Source organism: Echinops telfairi, unplaced genomic scaffold (assembly GCF_000313985.2).
Source record: "Echinops telfairi isolate 266 unplaced genomic scaffold, ASM31398v2 ScPeMD7_22;HRSCAF=79, whole genome shotgun sequence".
NCBI classification, from domain to species: domain Eukaryota; kingdom Metazoa; phylum Chordata; class Mammalia; order Afrosoricida; family Tenrecidae; genus Echinops; species Echinops telfairi.
Genome location: NW_022103919.1, coordinates 10361416 through 10380281, shown reverse-complemented (window position 1 = coordinate 10380281; position 18866 = coordinate 10361416). Strand labels below are relative to the sequence as shown.

General features: G+C 47.6%; 1 protein-coding gene across 1 annotated transcript in view; it reads left to right on the top strand.

Moving 5' to 3' along the window:
• Positions 1–989: 989 nt before the first annotated feature.
• Positions 990–18866, top strand: part of LOC101660723 (transient receptor potential cation channel subfamily M member 3) — a 108631-nt gene continuing 90754 nt past the window's right edge. The window contains exons 1-4 of the mRNA XM_045288616.1: positions 990–1062; positions 6082–6211; positions 10824–10964; positions 16616–16744. Coding sequence (XP_045144551.1) covers positions 6107–6211; positions 10824–10964; positions 16616–16744 — 375 coding nt within the window. The 5' untranslated portion in view covers positions 990–1062; positions 6082–6106. The remainder of the gene's footprint in view (positions 1063–6081; positions 6212–10823; positions 10965–16615; positions 16745–18866) is intronic.

The window sequence follows — 18866 nt, the reverse complement described above, 5'->3', positions numbered from 1 at the left end:
ATGTGAGTCATCCATCGGCTTACTGGTGGCTCTCCTCTCCCCACCCCATGCTTTGAATTCAAGGCCTTCAATGCAGGGCTCATGGTCTGTTTAACTTACACCTGCAAGCAAAGGAGATGCCTGCCTTTGAGGCTGCTCTGGCTCATGGAGACATTGTCAATGGCAACATTAGACATTCGCTTGTCCTGCCCTGTCTCCACGGTCATGAGGATGTTGCCTCCATGGTCCTGGCGAGTCGGTAGTGCCTTTCAACCGAAGAAGCTCATCTCCCAACACTAGAGCAGACAGCGCTCTATTGTGACCCACGGGCTTTTCATTGATCCCCAACGTGGCTCACAGAGCTTTCTTCACAGTCTTAGTCTGGACATTTTCTGGAGCTTGGCCACCACTGGTGACCCGACCAGTGTGTGAAATGCCAGTAGCCTAGCTGCCAACAGCATACTAACACACCGCACGAGGGACTGACAAACAGGTAATGGATCTGGTCCAACTGTAGCTCATAGTGACCCTAGAAGAACGGCCTCCGTAGGGTTCCCTGGGCTGCAGTTTTGGTGGAAGCAGATTGATGAGCTTTTTATCTTTCATGCAGTATGTGGTGAGCTCAGATCACCAACCTTCCCGTTAACTAAGCTCTGCACCCTTGTGTGACCAGCATTTCTTGATCTGGTCCCTGGTAAATACGAAACATACAGAGTATCGCTCCTAAGGAAGTACTATATCACACACCACCCAGCACCCCCCTTTTGTGACCTGACCCACGAACTGGGTCCCCCTTCTGGTCATCGGGTCTCCAAGCTGACCTGAAAGATGCCCCCAAATGTTCTCTCTTTCAGGGACTTTGGCCAGCTGGCCGTGGAGCTCCTGGACCAGTCCTACAAGCAGGACGAGCAGCTGGCCATGAAGCTGCTGACGTATGAACTGAAGAACTGGAGCAACGCCACGTGCCTGCAGCTCGCCGTGGCTGCCAAGCACCGTGACTTCATCGCTCACACGTGCAGCCAGATGCTGCTCACGGACATGTGGATGGGCCGCCTACGGATGCGCAAGAACTCAGGCCTCAAGGTCAGCATGACCCGAAGATCCTACTGGTTATGAGGCCTGAGGGTGGCTTGGGTGTTCCAAGCCAAGTCGGTGATGGGGTTGGGTGCTCCTTTATCATGAGAGGGTGATTCTAGACCCCCAAGCATACATTGAAAGCTTCTATGCTAACACTGTCTTCAACACATAGTGAGAGCCTCCCTAGAACCTGTCGGTGTGTAAAACACAGCTCTAGAGACGGTGCCGAAACTTTGATTGTTGTTTGAGTTTTCAGAACTTTTTTTTTTTCAAGAAGTTTTAGGTTTGCAGAAAAACTTAACTGAAAGCACACACAGTTTCCCTGATCATTTAACAACCTTGGTGGGGTGGGTACATTTGTGACAGATGATAGGCTAATATGAATACATCCTGGTTCATTAAGGTGCCATAGTTTATTTTAGGATTCACTCCTGGTGTTGTCCAGCTTTCTAACTTTGGACAAATGCATAATGTCATGTGTCCGCCCTTACAGTGTCATGCAGATTAGTTTTACTGCCCTTAAAATGCCCTGAGGCCCACTGACTCCTCCCTCTCCTCCATCCCGTGAGCCCTCAAGAACCGCCGATCTTTTCACTGCCTCTGTAGCTGTGCCTTTTCCAGACAGTGTGTTGGAATCAGATGAAAATGTAGGATTCTTTCAGACCGACTTATTTCACTTAGAAATGCACAGGTCATGTGGCTCCATGCTTTTTCCCAAAGACAAACTCATTTATTTCACTGTGTCATGCCCCCTGCCATGAGCATCGTTTGCTCACAGTGAAGAAGACTTGAAGCATGTATTGATGAAGATGGAAGGTTTCAATCTAAACTACATATCAATATAAAGAAAACAAATATCTTCACAACTTGACCAAGGGATGTCATACAAAATGGAGAAAAGACTGAAATTGTCAAGGATTTTACTTTGCTTAGACCAATAATCGATGACCATGGAAAAGTAGTGCTACATAATGTATTGGGCAAATTTGCTGCAAAACCAAATTCACGGTCATCACGTCAATTCCAATTCCTAACAGCCCTGTAGGGCAGAGTAGAATTATCCCTTTGAGTTCCCAAGGCTCTACATGTTTACAGTAGCTGAAAGCCTCCTCTTTCTCCTATGGAGTGGATGGTAGATTCGAACTGCTAACTTTCCTGCAAAACACTTCTTTAAGGTACTAAAAAGTAAAGATGTTACTTTGAGGATTAAGGTGGACCTGACCCAACCCATGTTTTTTTTTTCAGTTCTTTTATGCGTTAGTCTGGGTAGACTAGAGAAACAAATCCATGGACACACATATGTATACAATGGAGAGGTTTATATACAAGAGGCATTGAACATTGAGAAAACATCCTAAGCCAGGCCAGTCCAAGGCCATAAGTCTGATATTAGCCCATATGTCTCCTATACCAACCTATAAAGTCCTCTTCAGACTCACGAAACATGCAATGAAGCCGAATGCAGGACGACCACAAGCCAGTGGGTAGAAAGTCTTTGGGTCCAGTGGCGTTGTAAGCATCTCAGCGCTGGCCGGGGTCTCTCTGTGGCTTCTCTGGCTTCCGAGGTCTGGTTCCGTCCATGTGGCTTGTCTTCTGCAATGTCTCCCAGGGAGTGGCAGAGAGAGAGAGAAGTGTTTCTTGCCTCCAAGGAGGAAGTCCCAGATTCCCCAGAATTCCCAGGAGAAGGCCAGGCCCACACAGAAGTCTCATTGGCTATCTCCAGGTTGACAGCCTAGACTCCACTCCTACACTCTTAATCCTTAAATTGACACCAGATTAGGGGACTACCACATTTTATATGCATGAATGAATACGGAAGATCAAAGAACAGACGCCTGTGAGTTATTGTGTTGGTTAAGAATACTGATTCTGTCACACACTGCCAAAGGAATGAACAGTCAGGGGAGAAGTACAGCCAGAGGGCTCCTTAGAAGGGGGAATGGCCAAACTTGCTCTTACATCCTTTGAACATGGTATCCAGAGGGACTCGTCCTTGGAGTAGGACATTCACTTCAAAGAGAGTCAGGGAGTCAGAGGAAGACCTCAAATTAGACAAACAGGCACAGTGACTGGAACAATGGGTTCAAACAAAGCAATGACCGTGAGGGTGGGTAGAACAGGACCGGCAGGGTTTCTTTCTACTGCCCAGGGATTGCTCTGAGCGGGAATCAGGGCAACAACATCAGCAACAACACTCCACGGGGTGGACATCCATATCTTTCTTTTTCTAATAAATCATCTTATTGGAGGTTCGGACAACTCTTATCACAATCCCTACACATATCCATCGTGTCGAGCACATTTGTATATTTGTTACCATCATCATTCTCAAGTCATTTTCTTTCTACTTGAGATCTTGGTATCAGCTCATTTTCCCCCTCCCTCCCCTTAATAATTTATAAATTATTATTTTGTCATGTCTTATACTGTCCATCCCCCAGGGAGGGGATTATATGTAGGTCATTGTGATCGGTTCTGCCTTTCTACCCCACATTCCCTCCACCCTTCTGCTATCACCACTCTCACCTCTGGTCCTGAAGGGATCATCCATCCTGGATTCCCTGTGTTTCCAGTTCCTATCTGTACCAGTGTACATCCTCAGGTCTAGCCAGATTTGTAAGGTAAAGATGGGATCATGCTAGTGGGGGGAAGGAAGCATTAAAGAACTAGAGGAAAGTTGTATGATTGATCGTTGCTACACTGCACCCTGACTGGCTCGTCTCCTCCCCGCGACCTTTGGACATCCATATTTTTCATCAGACCCAGGATGATAGTAATGCATAGGTACATTGGAGACACCATTGACTTCTGGCACAAGCCACTTACACAAGGAGTCACTTACGTGTGCGATCTTTTCTCCAAGACGGCTTGACCCTACTGGCCTTCCTTTGCCTCTTTCTGTAAAGAAATACTGGCTTCTATCAGCTGCATTGGAAAAACCTAAAACTCTGAAATAAAAAATGATTTCGCTAGATGGATAGCTAGATAGACAGACAGACAGGTAGATGTAGAAGTACCAACATTGCTAAGTGATTATGATTTGTCCTTATTGATGTAAAAGAAGACAAAGACTAGTATGCTTAGCCGGGAGTCCAAAATGTGTCTGTGTAGAGTTGTGTCTGTGAGAAATCATTAAAACAAAACAGAAACAGGAGAGATCCGCGGTAAATTGTGTAAACCGGCATTGAGTGCACCATGGAAGGGACTTGACTGCTTGTGAAAGAAGTCAGATACGGAGTTCTTGCTTTTGCCTTCTCTCCCCTAGCTTTTTCCAAATAAAAAAATCGGGCTGAAAGAAGAAATCAGGAGGAAGAAGCCTCAAAGGACATTTTACAAACCAGTTGACTCTGGCGCATGGTGACCCCATGTGTGTCAGAGAACACCTGTGCCCCCAAACTGTGCCCCAGAGGGCTGGTTGGTCAGAAGTAGATCCACAGGCCTTCTGTCCAATGTCCTCCTGGGTGGACTTGAACCTCCAAACTTGCTGTTAGCATCTAAGTGCTTTTACTATTTGCACCAACCAGGAACTCTTGTTACAAGTAAAGCAAAAACCAAACAAAACAACCCACTGCCGTTGAGTTGATTCCGAAGCATAGAGATTCACCAGGACAGAGTAGAATTGTTCTCTCGGGTCTTCGAGGCTGAACATCTTGGTGAGAACAGGCAGCCTCAACCTTCTCCAGACAAGCAGCTGGCGAGTTTGAGCTGCTGAATATGCAGTTAATGGCCAGTGCCTCCCCCACCGTGGCCCTGTTCCATTGTGTGCTGGACTCAAAGTGACTTAACACCGCTTGATCTGGACGACTCTGAGGTCAATCCAAAGTAAAAGGGCCTCCAGGCAGGAGAATGCTCTGAGGCCCCTCTGACTGAATCAGCTCTCCCCACTCACCCCCTGGCCCTCCCCACCCCAACTCAGTTCCTTCTCTTAGCCTGGAACTACAGAAAGGCCTTTAAAGTGTGCCACAGGTGTCCTGTAGCCCAACTGCTAGTGACTGCAAAAACAGGGAGCTAAAACTAGGCCCTCAGCAACGAGGCCTGGGTGACATGTCCCCTGATGGCTGCCAGCTTGCCACCTGAGCCTGCCCAGGCCTGCCAGGGACCCCACTTTCAGGGTCACTCTTTTCCCTCAGTTGATCTCCAACCCCTGGGAGCATTTGAGCACAAGCTGTCCCTGCCTCGTTACATGAGGATCATCCTCACGGGCCCTCCCCATCAAGGAAGAATGTGAATGTCCTCCCGGAGATTTAGTGACGTCACAAGGAGGTTCTAGCACATCATTTATACAGGAGAGAAATGCTGGCACAGCCCTGGGGCATTTGTGCAGGGATCCTCATGGTGAATGCAGTGTGTGTGTGTGTGTGTGTGTGTGTGTGTGTGTGGTGTGTGTAGCACATGCCAGGGACGTGTTCTGAAATGAACCCCCATGCTTTCCTCCACGCTCAAGGTCAGTTTAGGACATTGTTCTTTCTCAAGCCAATAACCGGATGACAAGTCATCAGCCCCACTTGACACATTAGCAAATAAATGCCGGTGGACATATGTAGGGGTTGACTTCGTAGGCGCTGCCAAATGCTCTCTCATGGTCAAATGTAATGTTGAATTCTCTGCCCCTTGCGCCTTGGGTTAAAATGCCTGACCTCTCTCTCCTCCCTCATGTCCTCCCCGGCTCCCATCCTTGCAAAGTGGGTGTTAATTAGGCAAAATGAATGTGGGTCAAATGCTGGATTTCTCACAAATACAGACTAGGCTACTGTGCAAAACTCCTCCTAGCTGGGCACAATAGAGACCCTTGGCTTCAAATGTGTTTAATTTTTCAAATGTCCAGGTCTCCACTCTGGGCCACAAAGCACACACACACACACACACACACACACACACACACCCTTCCTTCCTGCCTCCTTCCCCCCAGGCCCTCTGACTCTAAGCAACCACACTAATCTTAATCCTTTAAATGTGATTATTATTATTATCATTATTATTACTTTAGGTAATTCTGGGAATTCTACTTCCTCCTTCAATTCTCAGCTTGGAGTTCAAGAATAAAGACGACATGCCCTACATGTCTCAGGCCCAGGAAATCCATCTCCAAGAGAAGGAGCCAGAAGAACCAGAGAAGCCCACGAAGGAGAAAGAAGAAGAAGACATGGAACTGACCGTAAGAAAAACCCTGTGCCGTGTTTCTCTCTGGAAGGGGGCAGGGGGCATCCCCTAGTCCTCTCACCCCATTCACTTGATGGAACATCGAACACCTCTTGAGGTCCAACAGTTGTTGGCCAGCCTCCCGCCAGGGAGAAGAGCTCCTTGGGTACTTTCATTTAAGTCAGGAGACCTGGGGACTAGAAACGCTGCCTCTCTCTGCACACGGAACGTGACCAGAGAGTTCCAGCCCATGTGAAACTCTGCAGCCAGCCTTAGTGATGCAAGACCCCCCAAAATTGGACTGCAGAAGCACCCTACAGTTCCCAGTGGTCGTGCGTGTGATAAACCAGCAGGCAATGTGGCAGCGCAGCACACGTGGAGACAGGGGGGAGATTCTAGGATCCGGGAGCTGCCCGCTTCTTGCAGCTGGAACGGTTCTGATGATCAGAAGCGAGGCTTTTATCTGTCTTTGGAGGGTCAGGCTCCCAGATGCAGGACTAATTGAATTTTGAGGTTTGGATGGAAAGCTTTTATTGGCTCTCTCCTGGTGTGATTATAGAGCATGGGTGCTTTGTGTGGCAGGGGTAATGGGGCAGCTGGGCATGAGACAGCTTCTAGTAACCCCCACCGGAGCCGTGTGACTGCCACAGGGTTGTTTCCAAAGGCTAAAAATACTGCACCGCTAACCACCGGCTTGCGAGCATGGGAGAGCAAGCCCCAGTTTCTTGGGGCCTTCCTGAGATTACCACCCAACCCTGGCCAGGGGTTGTTGCTATGACAACCCAGAAGGAACCACAAGGCCAAAACACAAAAATGGGTTTTGCTCTGGCCCTTATGTAAGGGTTTTACATAAAGAAGGGGCTTCAAAAGTTTGTAGAAAAACTCCTTTGTCCTTTAATTCCATTGTCCCATGAAGTTTCTGGTCGCCCTTTCCTCCTCAAGTACTATCCTAGTGGGACTTCCCTGTGAACTCTTTTTCCTCCAGACAAACAGTATTTCAATCTAAAGGAGTCTTGGTGTTACTGGGAGTTGGACATTAGACTGCTGTCTGTAAGGCTGGCAGGTTCAAACCCACCACTTACTCCAAGGGAGAACAATGAGGCTGTCTTCTCCTGTAAAGATTTAGAGCCTCAGAAATCCTACATATGGTTGCTATGAGTCAAGGTGGATCCAACCATAGCAGGGCATTTTTTTAGAGGAGCCCTGGTAGCTTAGCAGGTTACCTGCTGGAATGTTAACCATGAGGTCAGCAGTTCGAACCCACCAGATAATCCATGGGAGAAAGATGAGGCTTTCTCCTCCAATAAATATTTGCAGCCTTAAAAACCTACAAGGGCAATTCTTTTCTGTCCATGGGGTTGCTGCAAATCAGGATGTACTCAATGGCAGTGACTTTGCTTTGGCTGATTCTACAGATGTCTTGGTAGGCGCAGTCCCAGCCCCAAGTACAGGAGCATGTATACCTATAGCAGGTGGTTCCTTTGAATCCTTAATGCCTTAAACTCATTGCCATCCAGAAGATGCCGACTCATAGTGACTATAGAACAAAGGAGAACTGATAGGTAGGGTTTTTAATGCTGTCAGCGTTACAGAAGACAGCTAGTGGTTTCAAACCACTGACCTCGACGTTAGCAGGTGAGCACTTAACCATTGCTCCACTGAGTAGCTCTCTTAGGTAACTAACTGGCTTCACCAGTGGTGCCACCAGGATTTACTTCTAAGTAATATCCAAAACCCAAACTCCCTGCCATCGGGTTGATTCTGACTCATAGTGACCCCCTAGGGCAGGCTAGAAATGCCCCTGTGGGTTTCTGACACTGTGACTCTATAGGAGTGGAAAGCCTAGTCTTTCTCCAATGGAATGGCTGGTGGTTTTGAACTGCTGACCTTGAAGTTAGCAGCCAGGCTTTTGTCTACAACACCAGCGCTCCCGTCTTACTCACTTAGGTTACCTGAAAGGCTCTTTCTCAGGCTTGACATATGGGTCCAGCCTACTAAGACCCTCAAATCCAGACTGTGTGTTTGTCTATTGTTGACCCTGTTAAAGCCGGCCATAAGGAATGTCGGAGGAAGCATTTGACTACTGGGGAAAGAAATGGACAATATCAGTCCATTAAGCAATTTGGGGTAGCATCCCTGAAAGATCTATAAACTGTATTCCTTAAACCTACGAAAGGAATGCACACTGGAATGGATCTGGATAAAGGCAAGAAAAGTTGTTGTTTGGGTTCTGGGTTTGGTTCTGTTTGGCCTCCTTTGCCAGATAAGTGGTTCCACCTTGCCTTCTGCTAAGAAAGCAACGGGCATGCCTACCAACTCAATGTATCACTGTAGCTCTGTTGGAAAAGCTACTATGCCCAGAGGTTACCCCCAAATGCCACTCTACAGTGGTTCTCAACCTTCCTAATGCTGGGACCCTTTAATGCAGTGCCTCATGTTGCGGTGACCCCTCAACCATAACATTATTTTTCATTGCTACTTCATCACTGTAACTTTGCTACTGTTATGAATCAGGCGACCCCTGTGAAAGGGTCATTTGACCCCCAAAGGGGTCATGACCCACAGGTTGAGAACCACTGCCTTTATTCCCATTTCACATGTTCCCAAATGGCACTGTATCATGAAGCATGCAAATAAGCAGATCAGCAGTGGGATAATTATGCACCTTGTGGAAGGACGGTTATGTCAGCTCCGGTTTCTCGAGACCCATAATCAGTAGTTCCAGAAGCCGAAAGCTGCCCAGTCCGTTCTATCCCTCATGAAAATGGATTCTGCTCGCTGATGAGAATCAATTCACAGATAGCCCTAGGACAGACTCCTACCTGCTCATTAACTCCAGGTACATTTCTATTCAGAAAGTCCATAAAGCGATGGGGATTACCTTCTCCCCGAATCCAACTGATTACAGGAAATCGTTAGTGAATGAGTGTTATCTATTCGAGTGATGTGAACATTGGAGACCACGATCCCAGTAGTTGGAGCTAACATTTGGATAGTTTAGATAAGGGTTGTGGAAACCAGAATTATCTGGTACCTGCCTGTGTTCTCAGCTTCACGACACATGGTTTCTATACTTAGATCTCCTGGCTCGGCACTCACATTCCCAGTGACTTTTCTTCTCCCAAACCCCTGTGAGTCTCTGAGCAGTGACAAGACCGTATCCTGTCTCCACGTTTAATGAGAATCTCAGTTCCCATGCGCCAGTGTCACTAATCGTGTCCTATAGCAATATTGTAGAAATAAAGTCAAAGAAGGATGCTGCTATAAAACCAAGGCACCCAACTCGCTGCCAGTGAGTTATTGCCAACTCAAAGTGACTCCATAGGACAGGGTAGAACTGCCCCTTTGAGAGTTTCCAAGACTGTCACTCTGTGCGGGAGTAGAGAGCCCCCTCTTTCTCCTTCAGAGCAACTGGTGGTTTCAAACTGCTGACCTTGTGGTAAGCAATGTGTAACCACTGAATCCCCAGAGCTCATCATGCTGCAATAGATGCCTAATAATGTTGTGTGTGTGTGTGTGTGTGTGACAAAGAGACAGAGAGAGAGAGAAATCTCAACAAGTTAATTTCAGCCCAAAGTTACTTCAATATTAACCAAACAAACAAACTCATTGCTGACTCGTAGTGACCCCTGTGGATTTCCCAGTCTGTAACTATTCCTGGGCGTCGAAAGCCCAGTCCTTCTCCCACGGAACTGGTAGTGGTTTTGAACTGTCAACCACGCAGGCTGCAGCTTAATGCATAACCACTGCACCACCAGGGTTCCCATGTAAATATTAGACAGCTAGCATTTACTGAGAGGCACTCTGGTGGCATAATGAATTATGGGTTGGGCTAGCATTCCATAGAAGAGAGATGAGGCTGTCCACTCCTATAAAGATTTACAGTCTCTGTGACATAAGTGTGCAGCAAATATACAACCCACTGCCATTGAGATGATTCAAACTCATCGAAACTCCGTGAGACTATAAATCCACAGGTAATTCGGGTGATTAACATAGTTGACAGCTAACAAATGTGCTCAAGTTTCAATTCCACCCAGAGGCAACGTGAAAGAAAGGTCTTACCATCTACTTCCAAAAAATCCCGTCCTTAAAAAAACGTCATAGAGCACGGTTTTACTCTGATACGTGTGAGGTTCACTTGAGTGGCAGTCAACCCAAGAGCAGCTGGTGGCCAGTATTAAGTACCGCGTGCTTATTGATTTTTATAGCTACCCTACATTCCATGATTTGAAGCCAGCTCTGCCTGTCTCGTTAACTACAGGAAGGGTGGGGAGGTGAGTGGATGGGGAGGGAAGATAGATTCCTAAAGCATCATGCTCTCATGCTCCATGCTGCTTCCCTCTGTGAAGCTGGACAACTGCGAGGATCTCTATCTTCAGAAGGCATAGAATGAGAGAGAAGAGAATGTTCAAGGAATAGCTCCAAAGACCTCCTGTGCTAGGAATAGGGCATTTGTACATCCATGTGAAATGCAAATGTTCATGTAGGGAAGGTGTTCTCCTGGGCCTTGGGCAAATCTCATAGGTCCCATGGGTAACTTTTCCTCATCTGTCAAAGGGGCTCAGTGAACTGCATGCTCCCCAGAGGCCCCTCATGATGGCGGCATCCATTGTCTTCCACTGTAGGCCATGCTGGGACGCAGCAATGGGGAGTCCTCGAGGAAGAAGGATGAAGAGGAAGTTCAGAGCAGACACCGGTTAATCCCTCTGGGCAGAAAAATCTACGAATTCTACAATGCTCCCATCGTGAAGTTCTGGTTCTACACTGTAAGCCCTTTTTCCTTTCTCATTTCTTTTGGATGGTCCCCGTAGACCAACATGCATTGCTTATGCACCAGGGTGGTTTCCTCTGTGAGTCTGAAAAGAGGCACCATGCGTGTGCAAAGACGGCTCCACAGCCTTGCATTTCCAGTAGCTTTGCAATGTTCGTGGAATTCAGGAGGCAACTTCCATAGGTTACATTTCTTCTCCTCACCCAGAAATTAAAGGAATAGAAAAATAAAGGAAAGAACTAACAGTCACAGTAAGAACTAACAGAAATAGAAGTGAGATGAGAAACAGGGGCATCTAGTCTCACGGGAAAATAGACGTCCATTTACAAAGTGCTTCCATACTCTACGTGGATGAACCGTAGTAGACCAGAACTGCCCATTTGAGATGCGCAACCTGATCTTATAGAAAAATTCTGGGGAGCGGTTGAAGAGATGCTTAGAAGTAGCGCCACTAGAGATAAGGTAGCACATGTGTCTACCTACTCCCGATCTGGGTGGCACAACTATTTAAGCACCCAACTACTAGCTGATAGGCCAATGATTTGAACCCCCCTAGAGTCCTGACTCGGTGACAGTATCGCACTCCGCAATAAACATTGAGCAGAGTCAGTGGTTCAAACCCCCCAGCCATTCAGAGGGAGAAAGATGAGACTCCGGGCACGCAGGGCAAGGTTAGTCAAGAAACTCTGGGTAGGGTTCCTATGAGTAGGTTTTGACTCAAGGGCAGCGGGTTTAGAGGGATCTTGAAAGATCTGGTGCTCTGCTTCGTGGGGTCCAGTATGGTTTCTGAGATGATCATTGTTTGCTGGAGTAGATAGCCCAGTCTTTCTCCTGCGGAGCTGCTGGTGCTGTGGAACGGCTGACCATGCAGGTCTCAGCCCAGTGCGTAAGCACTATGCCACCGGGCTCCTGGGAAACAGCCTTGGAAACCCCGTGGAGGTAGTTCGACTCTGCACACGTGGGGTCGCCCTGAGTTGAAACCATCTTGCTGGGCAACTAACAGCTACTCCCAATCTAGAAGGGTCTTCAGACCAACTTTCCTCCTCTCCCACTATTAAGCAACATCCAAACCAAACAGGAACAATTGCGCAAAACACCCTCCACCCACCCCCAAAATTGTTCAGGGATCATGCCCTGCAAAAATTGCCTGCCTACAAACCGCTGAGTTGATACTGAAATAACCCGCTGCTAGGGTAGAAATGACTCAGCTATTGATTTTCCAGGTCTTCTTCCCAATGATATGTTAAGTTCTGGGTGAGCTAAGGCCCAGGTCTTCCCTGATTCTCTCCAGCCATAGGGAAGTGGTGCCAGACGATGAATAGTGCGTTGTGCTGTTAGCCATCTTTGCAACTGGCTTACACAGCAGTTACTTGGGTTAGCGACATGGTAATCTGAGTCTGAGGCCAGGCTGTCTCAAATGACCAGATGAAGTGCTTTTTCTGTGTTCCTGGGCGCTGGCACTCATCACTGGGCTGAGAGCGGGTTTCTCGACCTCCACACTATTGCCATTTGGGGCAGAATAATTCTTTGTCGGAGGCGGGGCTGTCCTGCTGTATAAACTTCATGGAGGCTGCATCTGCCCTCCTCTGGCTACACAACAGAGAAGGGAATCCAACTTCACACAAGCCCAAGGCCATAAGGCAGAGGTCAGACACGCTTCCTCCTTCTGTCCTTCTTGCCCTTATGCTGACACCAACTGCTCCTCCCAGAACCTTCTACGTTCCCGGTGGGCTCATGCAATCACCACCCAGAACTCACAGACAAAACTCACGCATACAGTAGGAAGTTAACAAGTTAGCCCCAGTCATGATCAGTAAGCAGTAACGACAGGCATGGGTTCATAGCAATACACCTCTTCTTAGCCAGCAGCCCAGTCTCTCTCTCGTCTTAGTCTCTGCCTCTGTGGGCCACGATGTCCACCTGCCACTCCACCTCACTGTTTCCTAGTCTCCTTGCTGGCTTCCGGTCTTGGCATGACTCCTTTGCTTCATTCGTGATCTGGGGTTTCTTGTCTTGGCCTCCAGTCTTTCAGCAGAGAGCGATCTCAAGTGTATTCCACTAGTCGCCAAAGTGAACTTTCCTCCTGGATGCTAAACTGACCGATCCCCTCCGTTAGGGTTTCACACACCCTACTTTCACGGTTCCATCCAGTCATTTGATGACAGTTTCAGAGACATGGGGAGAAGAACCACAGAAAGAGAGTTCCGTTCACCACACCTGTGCATTTCAATGTGTTGGCAGCACCTACTAAGTGCCGGCAGCACTCCCCACCTCCAGCTATGACAACTGTGGAAAATCACTAAGTTGAAGCATGGTCTTAACAGAGGATAGGATATTCTTAAAGTATAGAGACATTCAATTGCCTTAGTGAACTAAAACTTCCAATGTAGCCATTCTGTGTTAGAAGTACAGTCGGGCTGTTCCTCAGAGGGGAAGATCCTGAGACTTTTGCTCACACACCCTGGGCATGTCAGGAAGGACCATGAGGGACCAGGCCATGGTGAGGGATACCGTGCTTGGTAGAGATTTAGCGACAAAGAGGAAGACACTGAGCTCAGACATAGCAATAATTGTTAGGACAGCAGAATGCCTCTTCTGTTCTGTTGAACACAGGATGACTATGCGGCAGAACTAACCCAATACCACGGAACAGCAACAATGTTAACACACACACACACACACACACACACACAACAGAGCATGCAAAGTAACTTCTATTTATAAAATGTATAGCGGCGTGCATTATTTTTCATCTTGCAGAAAATGACTGCTGCACCATCAGAAGCATGGCCTTTGGGCCTCTTAACTGCTAGGTGACCCCCCAGCAAGTGACTTAACCTCTTTGTCCCCCACTTTCTTTATCTAGGAGAGGCCAATGATAATAGTATCGCTGATCCTAGTTACGTATACATTCCATATTTGAAAAGCTTCCTACTTGCTAAATTCATCTGTGACCCCATAAATCAGTATTGGTACGCTTTGGCAGTCATCTGCAGATGTTGCCCATTGGGGGGTGGGGGGATCGGAATGACCTTGTCCGCGTGCTCCCAGCTGAGATTAAGCAAGATAAGGCTCCGTCTCCTTGCTTCCCCTCTCAGACCAATGCAAGCACAAACACGTGTCCTTTGTGTGGTAGAGTGAGTGTCACAAGGAAGGACATATCAGCAAACGAAATATGAACTCTTGCAGGAGTCCCACTGACTCCAATAAAAAGAAGGTTATGTTTCTGTTCAAAACTTTGACATTCTACACGCTGCATGTCAAAGCACGCAGTGTAGCTATACATATGCATGTGGCATTTCCTATGTGGCCTGCGCCCATATTAAACATGCTGTCTAACTCTGATAGATGAAGAAATGATTTGCAGTCTTATCTGCAAATATGTCCAAGTCTTGGGAAATATGAGGGTAAGTCAAAAAGTATTGCTATGGGGGGGTGTTCTGTCTCATCTATGGGTTTATTACAAACTAGACATGCCGTACCATGTCTCCGTCATCAGAAGACGCTGCAGGCAAGTACTCTTAGTAACACACTTGTCTGAGTCTCTATTTAGGGTGCCCTCAAGAACAAAAGTCCAGTCCAAAGAGTGGCTTCCGAGGGGAGCTGCTGAGTCAGTGAAACTCAATGCGGAGAGGCCAGGCCAGGGGTCACAATGAGTGTTGGTTGAATTCCACAGGGGGGTTTTGATACATTTTTCTCAAAGGCTGCAGGAGGTGCACAGAGGCTTATTAGGAAGAAGTTTTAAGAAAATGGAAATTTTCACTGGGGACAAAAAGTCAGAAAAATTGTTCCAAGAAAAAAAAATTAGTTTCCAAGCAATACGGAGACTCCTTCTTCACAGGTAGCCAGGGCTGGGCTGGGAAGGTTTCCATGGCCAGTCCCCACCCCCCACCCCCATAATGCCCTGTTCTTTCACCTTCGGGCTTTCGCGGTGGTTGTTCCCAAAGCTTAAAGCACATGTATGAAGCACATGGTCTGAGTTCTTTGAGGATGCCAATTTGTTTTTTTCCTCTCATGGACACTCAGTGTGCCTGGTGTGCGCTCTGCAAACATCTGCTGGGCTGCCGTAGTCCAAGGACTGGACTTCAAAGAGCACACAGTTCCCCCGGCAAGGGTGGGAGAGATGGAAATGCGGCCTTTAGGAGTGGATGGACATATGGAGGATAAGTCGAGAAGCAATAGCATCACTTTGGGGTATTTTTGTTAAGACAGGTTTCTATCGTTGTGTACCCATATTTTTCAACGTACCCTTGTCTCTGTGATTTATATTAAGGATTTACTCTTTGGAAAGGAAGACAGGAAAGGAGGGCGGAAGGAGAAGTGTGCTTCCTAGAGAAAGCCGGATTTCTCTGACATCATCTAACACCCCTCCCATTCTATAAACTGCTCGGTCTTGTTTTGTTTGAAAGAAGCATCAACCAGAAGGAACTCTTCCAACTCCAATAGGGCAGGAAGGTTGGAGCAATGGAAAAGAGATAAGATCTTCCCCGGGCATTGACATCTGGGGCCTGCCAGCTTCCTTTAAGGATCGCCCATCCAGGCAGAAACTTCCCCACTTTCTAATCTCCTATGTCGCACTGAGTCACGCTGCATTTCCAAACGTCCCAGAGGTTTCAATCTTCTGCCCACATTCTGCCCTACCCCTTGCCAGGCTGGTTCCCAAGAGTAGAGAAGATTTTAATAAACTCATTCGTAACTGCCTACTCAGCCTCTATGGCCAGAGCAGTGCCTTCGTCAACTTGATATCTTCCGTAGTTTCTATGCTACAGCCCCAAGGGTAGGTTTTAGCCAGTTATGGAAAAACCTCCTCCACTCCACTCCTCTAGATTTACTTGAATCTTCCCCTGGCTTTTTATCAAGCCTGAAGTCTGAGGATTTGTTCCCAGGACATCTAGCAAGTCAGCCCTGCACATGGAAGCTTAGCCTCCTGGTGTTAAAATCCAATCTACCACAAGCCATGCCTACCCGTTCCTTTCTAGCACCTGAGTTACTTTCGCTTGCATTGTTTTGAAGCAAGAGCCACCAGAAGGGACTATTCCAAATTGGGTGGGGCAACAAAGTTGGTGCAATGGAAAGCAGGTAAAACCTTCCCAGGGCATGGACAAGCCAAACCCTTTAATGGAGGAGAAAACAGAAGTCATCGCTTAGCAGGCAATTAAAATGGGGCTTCAAAATAACATCTAGACTATGTCTATGTTGGCTTGACCAATTTACCGGTCTGTTTTTCTTTTCTCTCATGGACACTCAGTGTGCCTGGTATGTGCTCTGCAAACATCTATTCCAAGAACTGCAATTGTCCATGCACAGGCACAAACAGCCTCTGATGGAAGAAGTCCCTGCCTAGCAGAGAAAACACTAATGATGGGTTAACGCCAAAGAAAGTGACGCACCTGGTCACTCAGGTATAAGCCAAGCGCTAAGCTAGCAGGAAGCCGCAAGAGTCAAGAAAGATTCCGTAGTGCATTAGTTCAACATGAGCGTTGATGTTGATTCCTTTGATAGCTAAGAGCATTCAAATGTATTTTGTCATGAATTCTATGCCCAGCTTGCTGATCTTGTGTTGGTATTCTGCTGGGCAATGACCTTGTGCAAGGGCAAGGCCCCTAGGTCGTACCAGCCAAAGCTCCCTGTTGTGTTTCCTCTCAGCTGGCCTACATCGGATACCTGATGCTCTTCAACTACATCGTGCTGGTGAAGATGGAGCGCTGGCCTTCTCCCCAGGAGTGGATCGTCATCTCCTACATTTTCACCTTGGGAATTGAGAAGATGAGAGAGGTAACTGCTTCCATGAGCGAGAACCCTGGAGGGGGGAAGAGGCTGTGGTCCTCATAGAGATGGATTAAAGTTGATCTAATACACCATCTCAAATCAAGATAACATTTCCTAGGAAATGTGCACCCCCCCCTCCAAAAAGCCCATTGCTGGGGAGGGACTTTTATAGCAATCCCATAGGCCAGAATAGAAGGGCCCCCACTGGGTTTCCAAGGCTGTAATCTTGATTGAAGGTCAACTGCTACATCATTCTTCTATGTAGAGCAGCTGGTGAATGCCACGTGCTGGCTTTTCAAGCACTTAATCGTTACGCTACCAGGATTGCCAGCCATAAGGAGAAACGGAGTCCTCCTGAAAGGAGGACTTGGATAAACCCTGAAAGCATTATACAGAGTGGAGTGAATCAGACACTAAGGAGACACAGTGTGTGATCCCGCGAATATGCAATACTTCGGGTAGGCAAATGGGTAGCTATCAGGGTTTAAGAAGCCAAAAGAGACACTGCCATCTATTGCATTTGGAGTCACAGCAATCTGATAGGACAAAGCAGACTGGCCTCCCTGAGTTGCCACGCCTGTCAATCTTTACGGAAGTTGGCCATCACGTCCTTCTCCCCACCAGCCACTGGTGAGTTCAAACCCAGGACCTTTCCTTTAATGACAGAGCGCCTAGCTTCTGCACTGCCGGGGCGCCGACATTTTAGACTAGAGAATCAAACCTAGCCACAGAAGCAAGGCCTTTCACAGATTTTTATATTCCATTGTATCGCTCTGAAATAGGACTGATACAACCATCGGTGGTCATGCAGGGTCCCCTATGACCACTTGTCTGGAAGACCAACTGAAGCGGCGGCACGCTGACCCTGAGACAGAGCTTCCCGTGTGTCCTTGCGAGTTTCTGGTGTGTCGTGTTGAGGGGTGGGGGTGGGGAAGGATTGCAAAGCTTTGCAAAGCTATAGCTTAAAGGTGACTTTCAGAAACCACTTCTGTCAAGGTTCAAAGGTCATCTCAACATGATAGTTTGAACAGGCCATTGATTGTTGTTTCCATTTTACTGGCCTCCTAGTTCTCTCATTACTGCCTTCCACCCAATTTAGCATACGGGCCCTCTAGCCAACCATTTGCTTCCCCCACCCTAATAACTACCAAACAAGGCTTTTGTTAGCGTGGAAACTGATTCTTGGCTTTTCACACAAATGCTCTGATGCAATATTTAGCCCTTTGTAACTGATGTATTTCACTCCGCGTAATATCCTTCAGGCTCATCCATGTTATGAATTATTTTAAAGATTGATTGTTACTCTTTATTTCACTCCAAACTTTCCTGATGAATTATGTAGGGGGGTTCTATATCGGATCCTCGCTTTTTGCTTTGAACAACGTACCAAATCTCCCAGTGGCTTGTCCCTCCCTCTGCTTTTTTGCTCCCGTCTCCATCTTGTAGTATGTTATCCTCCCTTCTGTCAAATCAACACCTGTCCACCCTCTAATTACATCTGTGGGTGGAGAGGAGAGGGGCTGCACTCAGAACGTATTGCCTCACGATGACAGAGAAATCATTTGACTTCCTGAGCTGCTGTTTTCCATCTGGGACACCTCTGGGTGGGGTGGGGTTTTTCCTGTGACAAGCCCAGGCTCATCTCCCAACAAGCACATAGGATTCTGTCTCCTACTGTTTCACCAAGAAACACCCCAGTCAACCTCCCGTTCGAGCCCCACCAGTGCCTCTAAGGATCTTGAACACCTCTCTCCCCTCGTGTCTATAAACATAATTTTAACAAGGGTTCTACTATTAACTCCCATGCCGACTCCGGCGATGGGTCTCTTGGGGCTCGTTCAACGAATACCCGCAGACTTTCCAAGTTCATCTCAGCAGCTCGAGCAGTGAGGCCTCGTGGCATGACGGGCTGCTGATCGCAAGTCCAGTACTTCAAACCCACCAGCAGCTGCTCAGGAGGAAGATGCGACTGCCTTCTGTCATAAAAGTTTCCAGCCTCAGAAACCCACGGGGGCAGTTTGAGTCTGCCGTGTAGGGTCACTCTGAGTTGTCGAGGAACGAAAGGCACCTCTGGGAGGTGCAAACAACACACTCCGCTGTGACCCAACATGTGGGAGGGTCTCAGTCT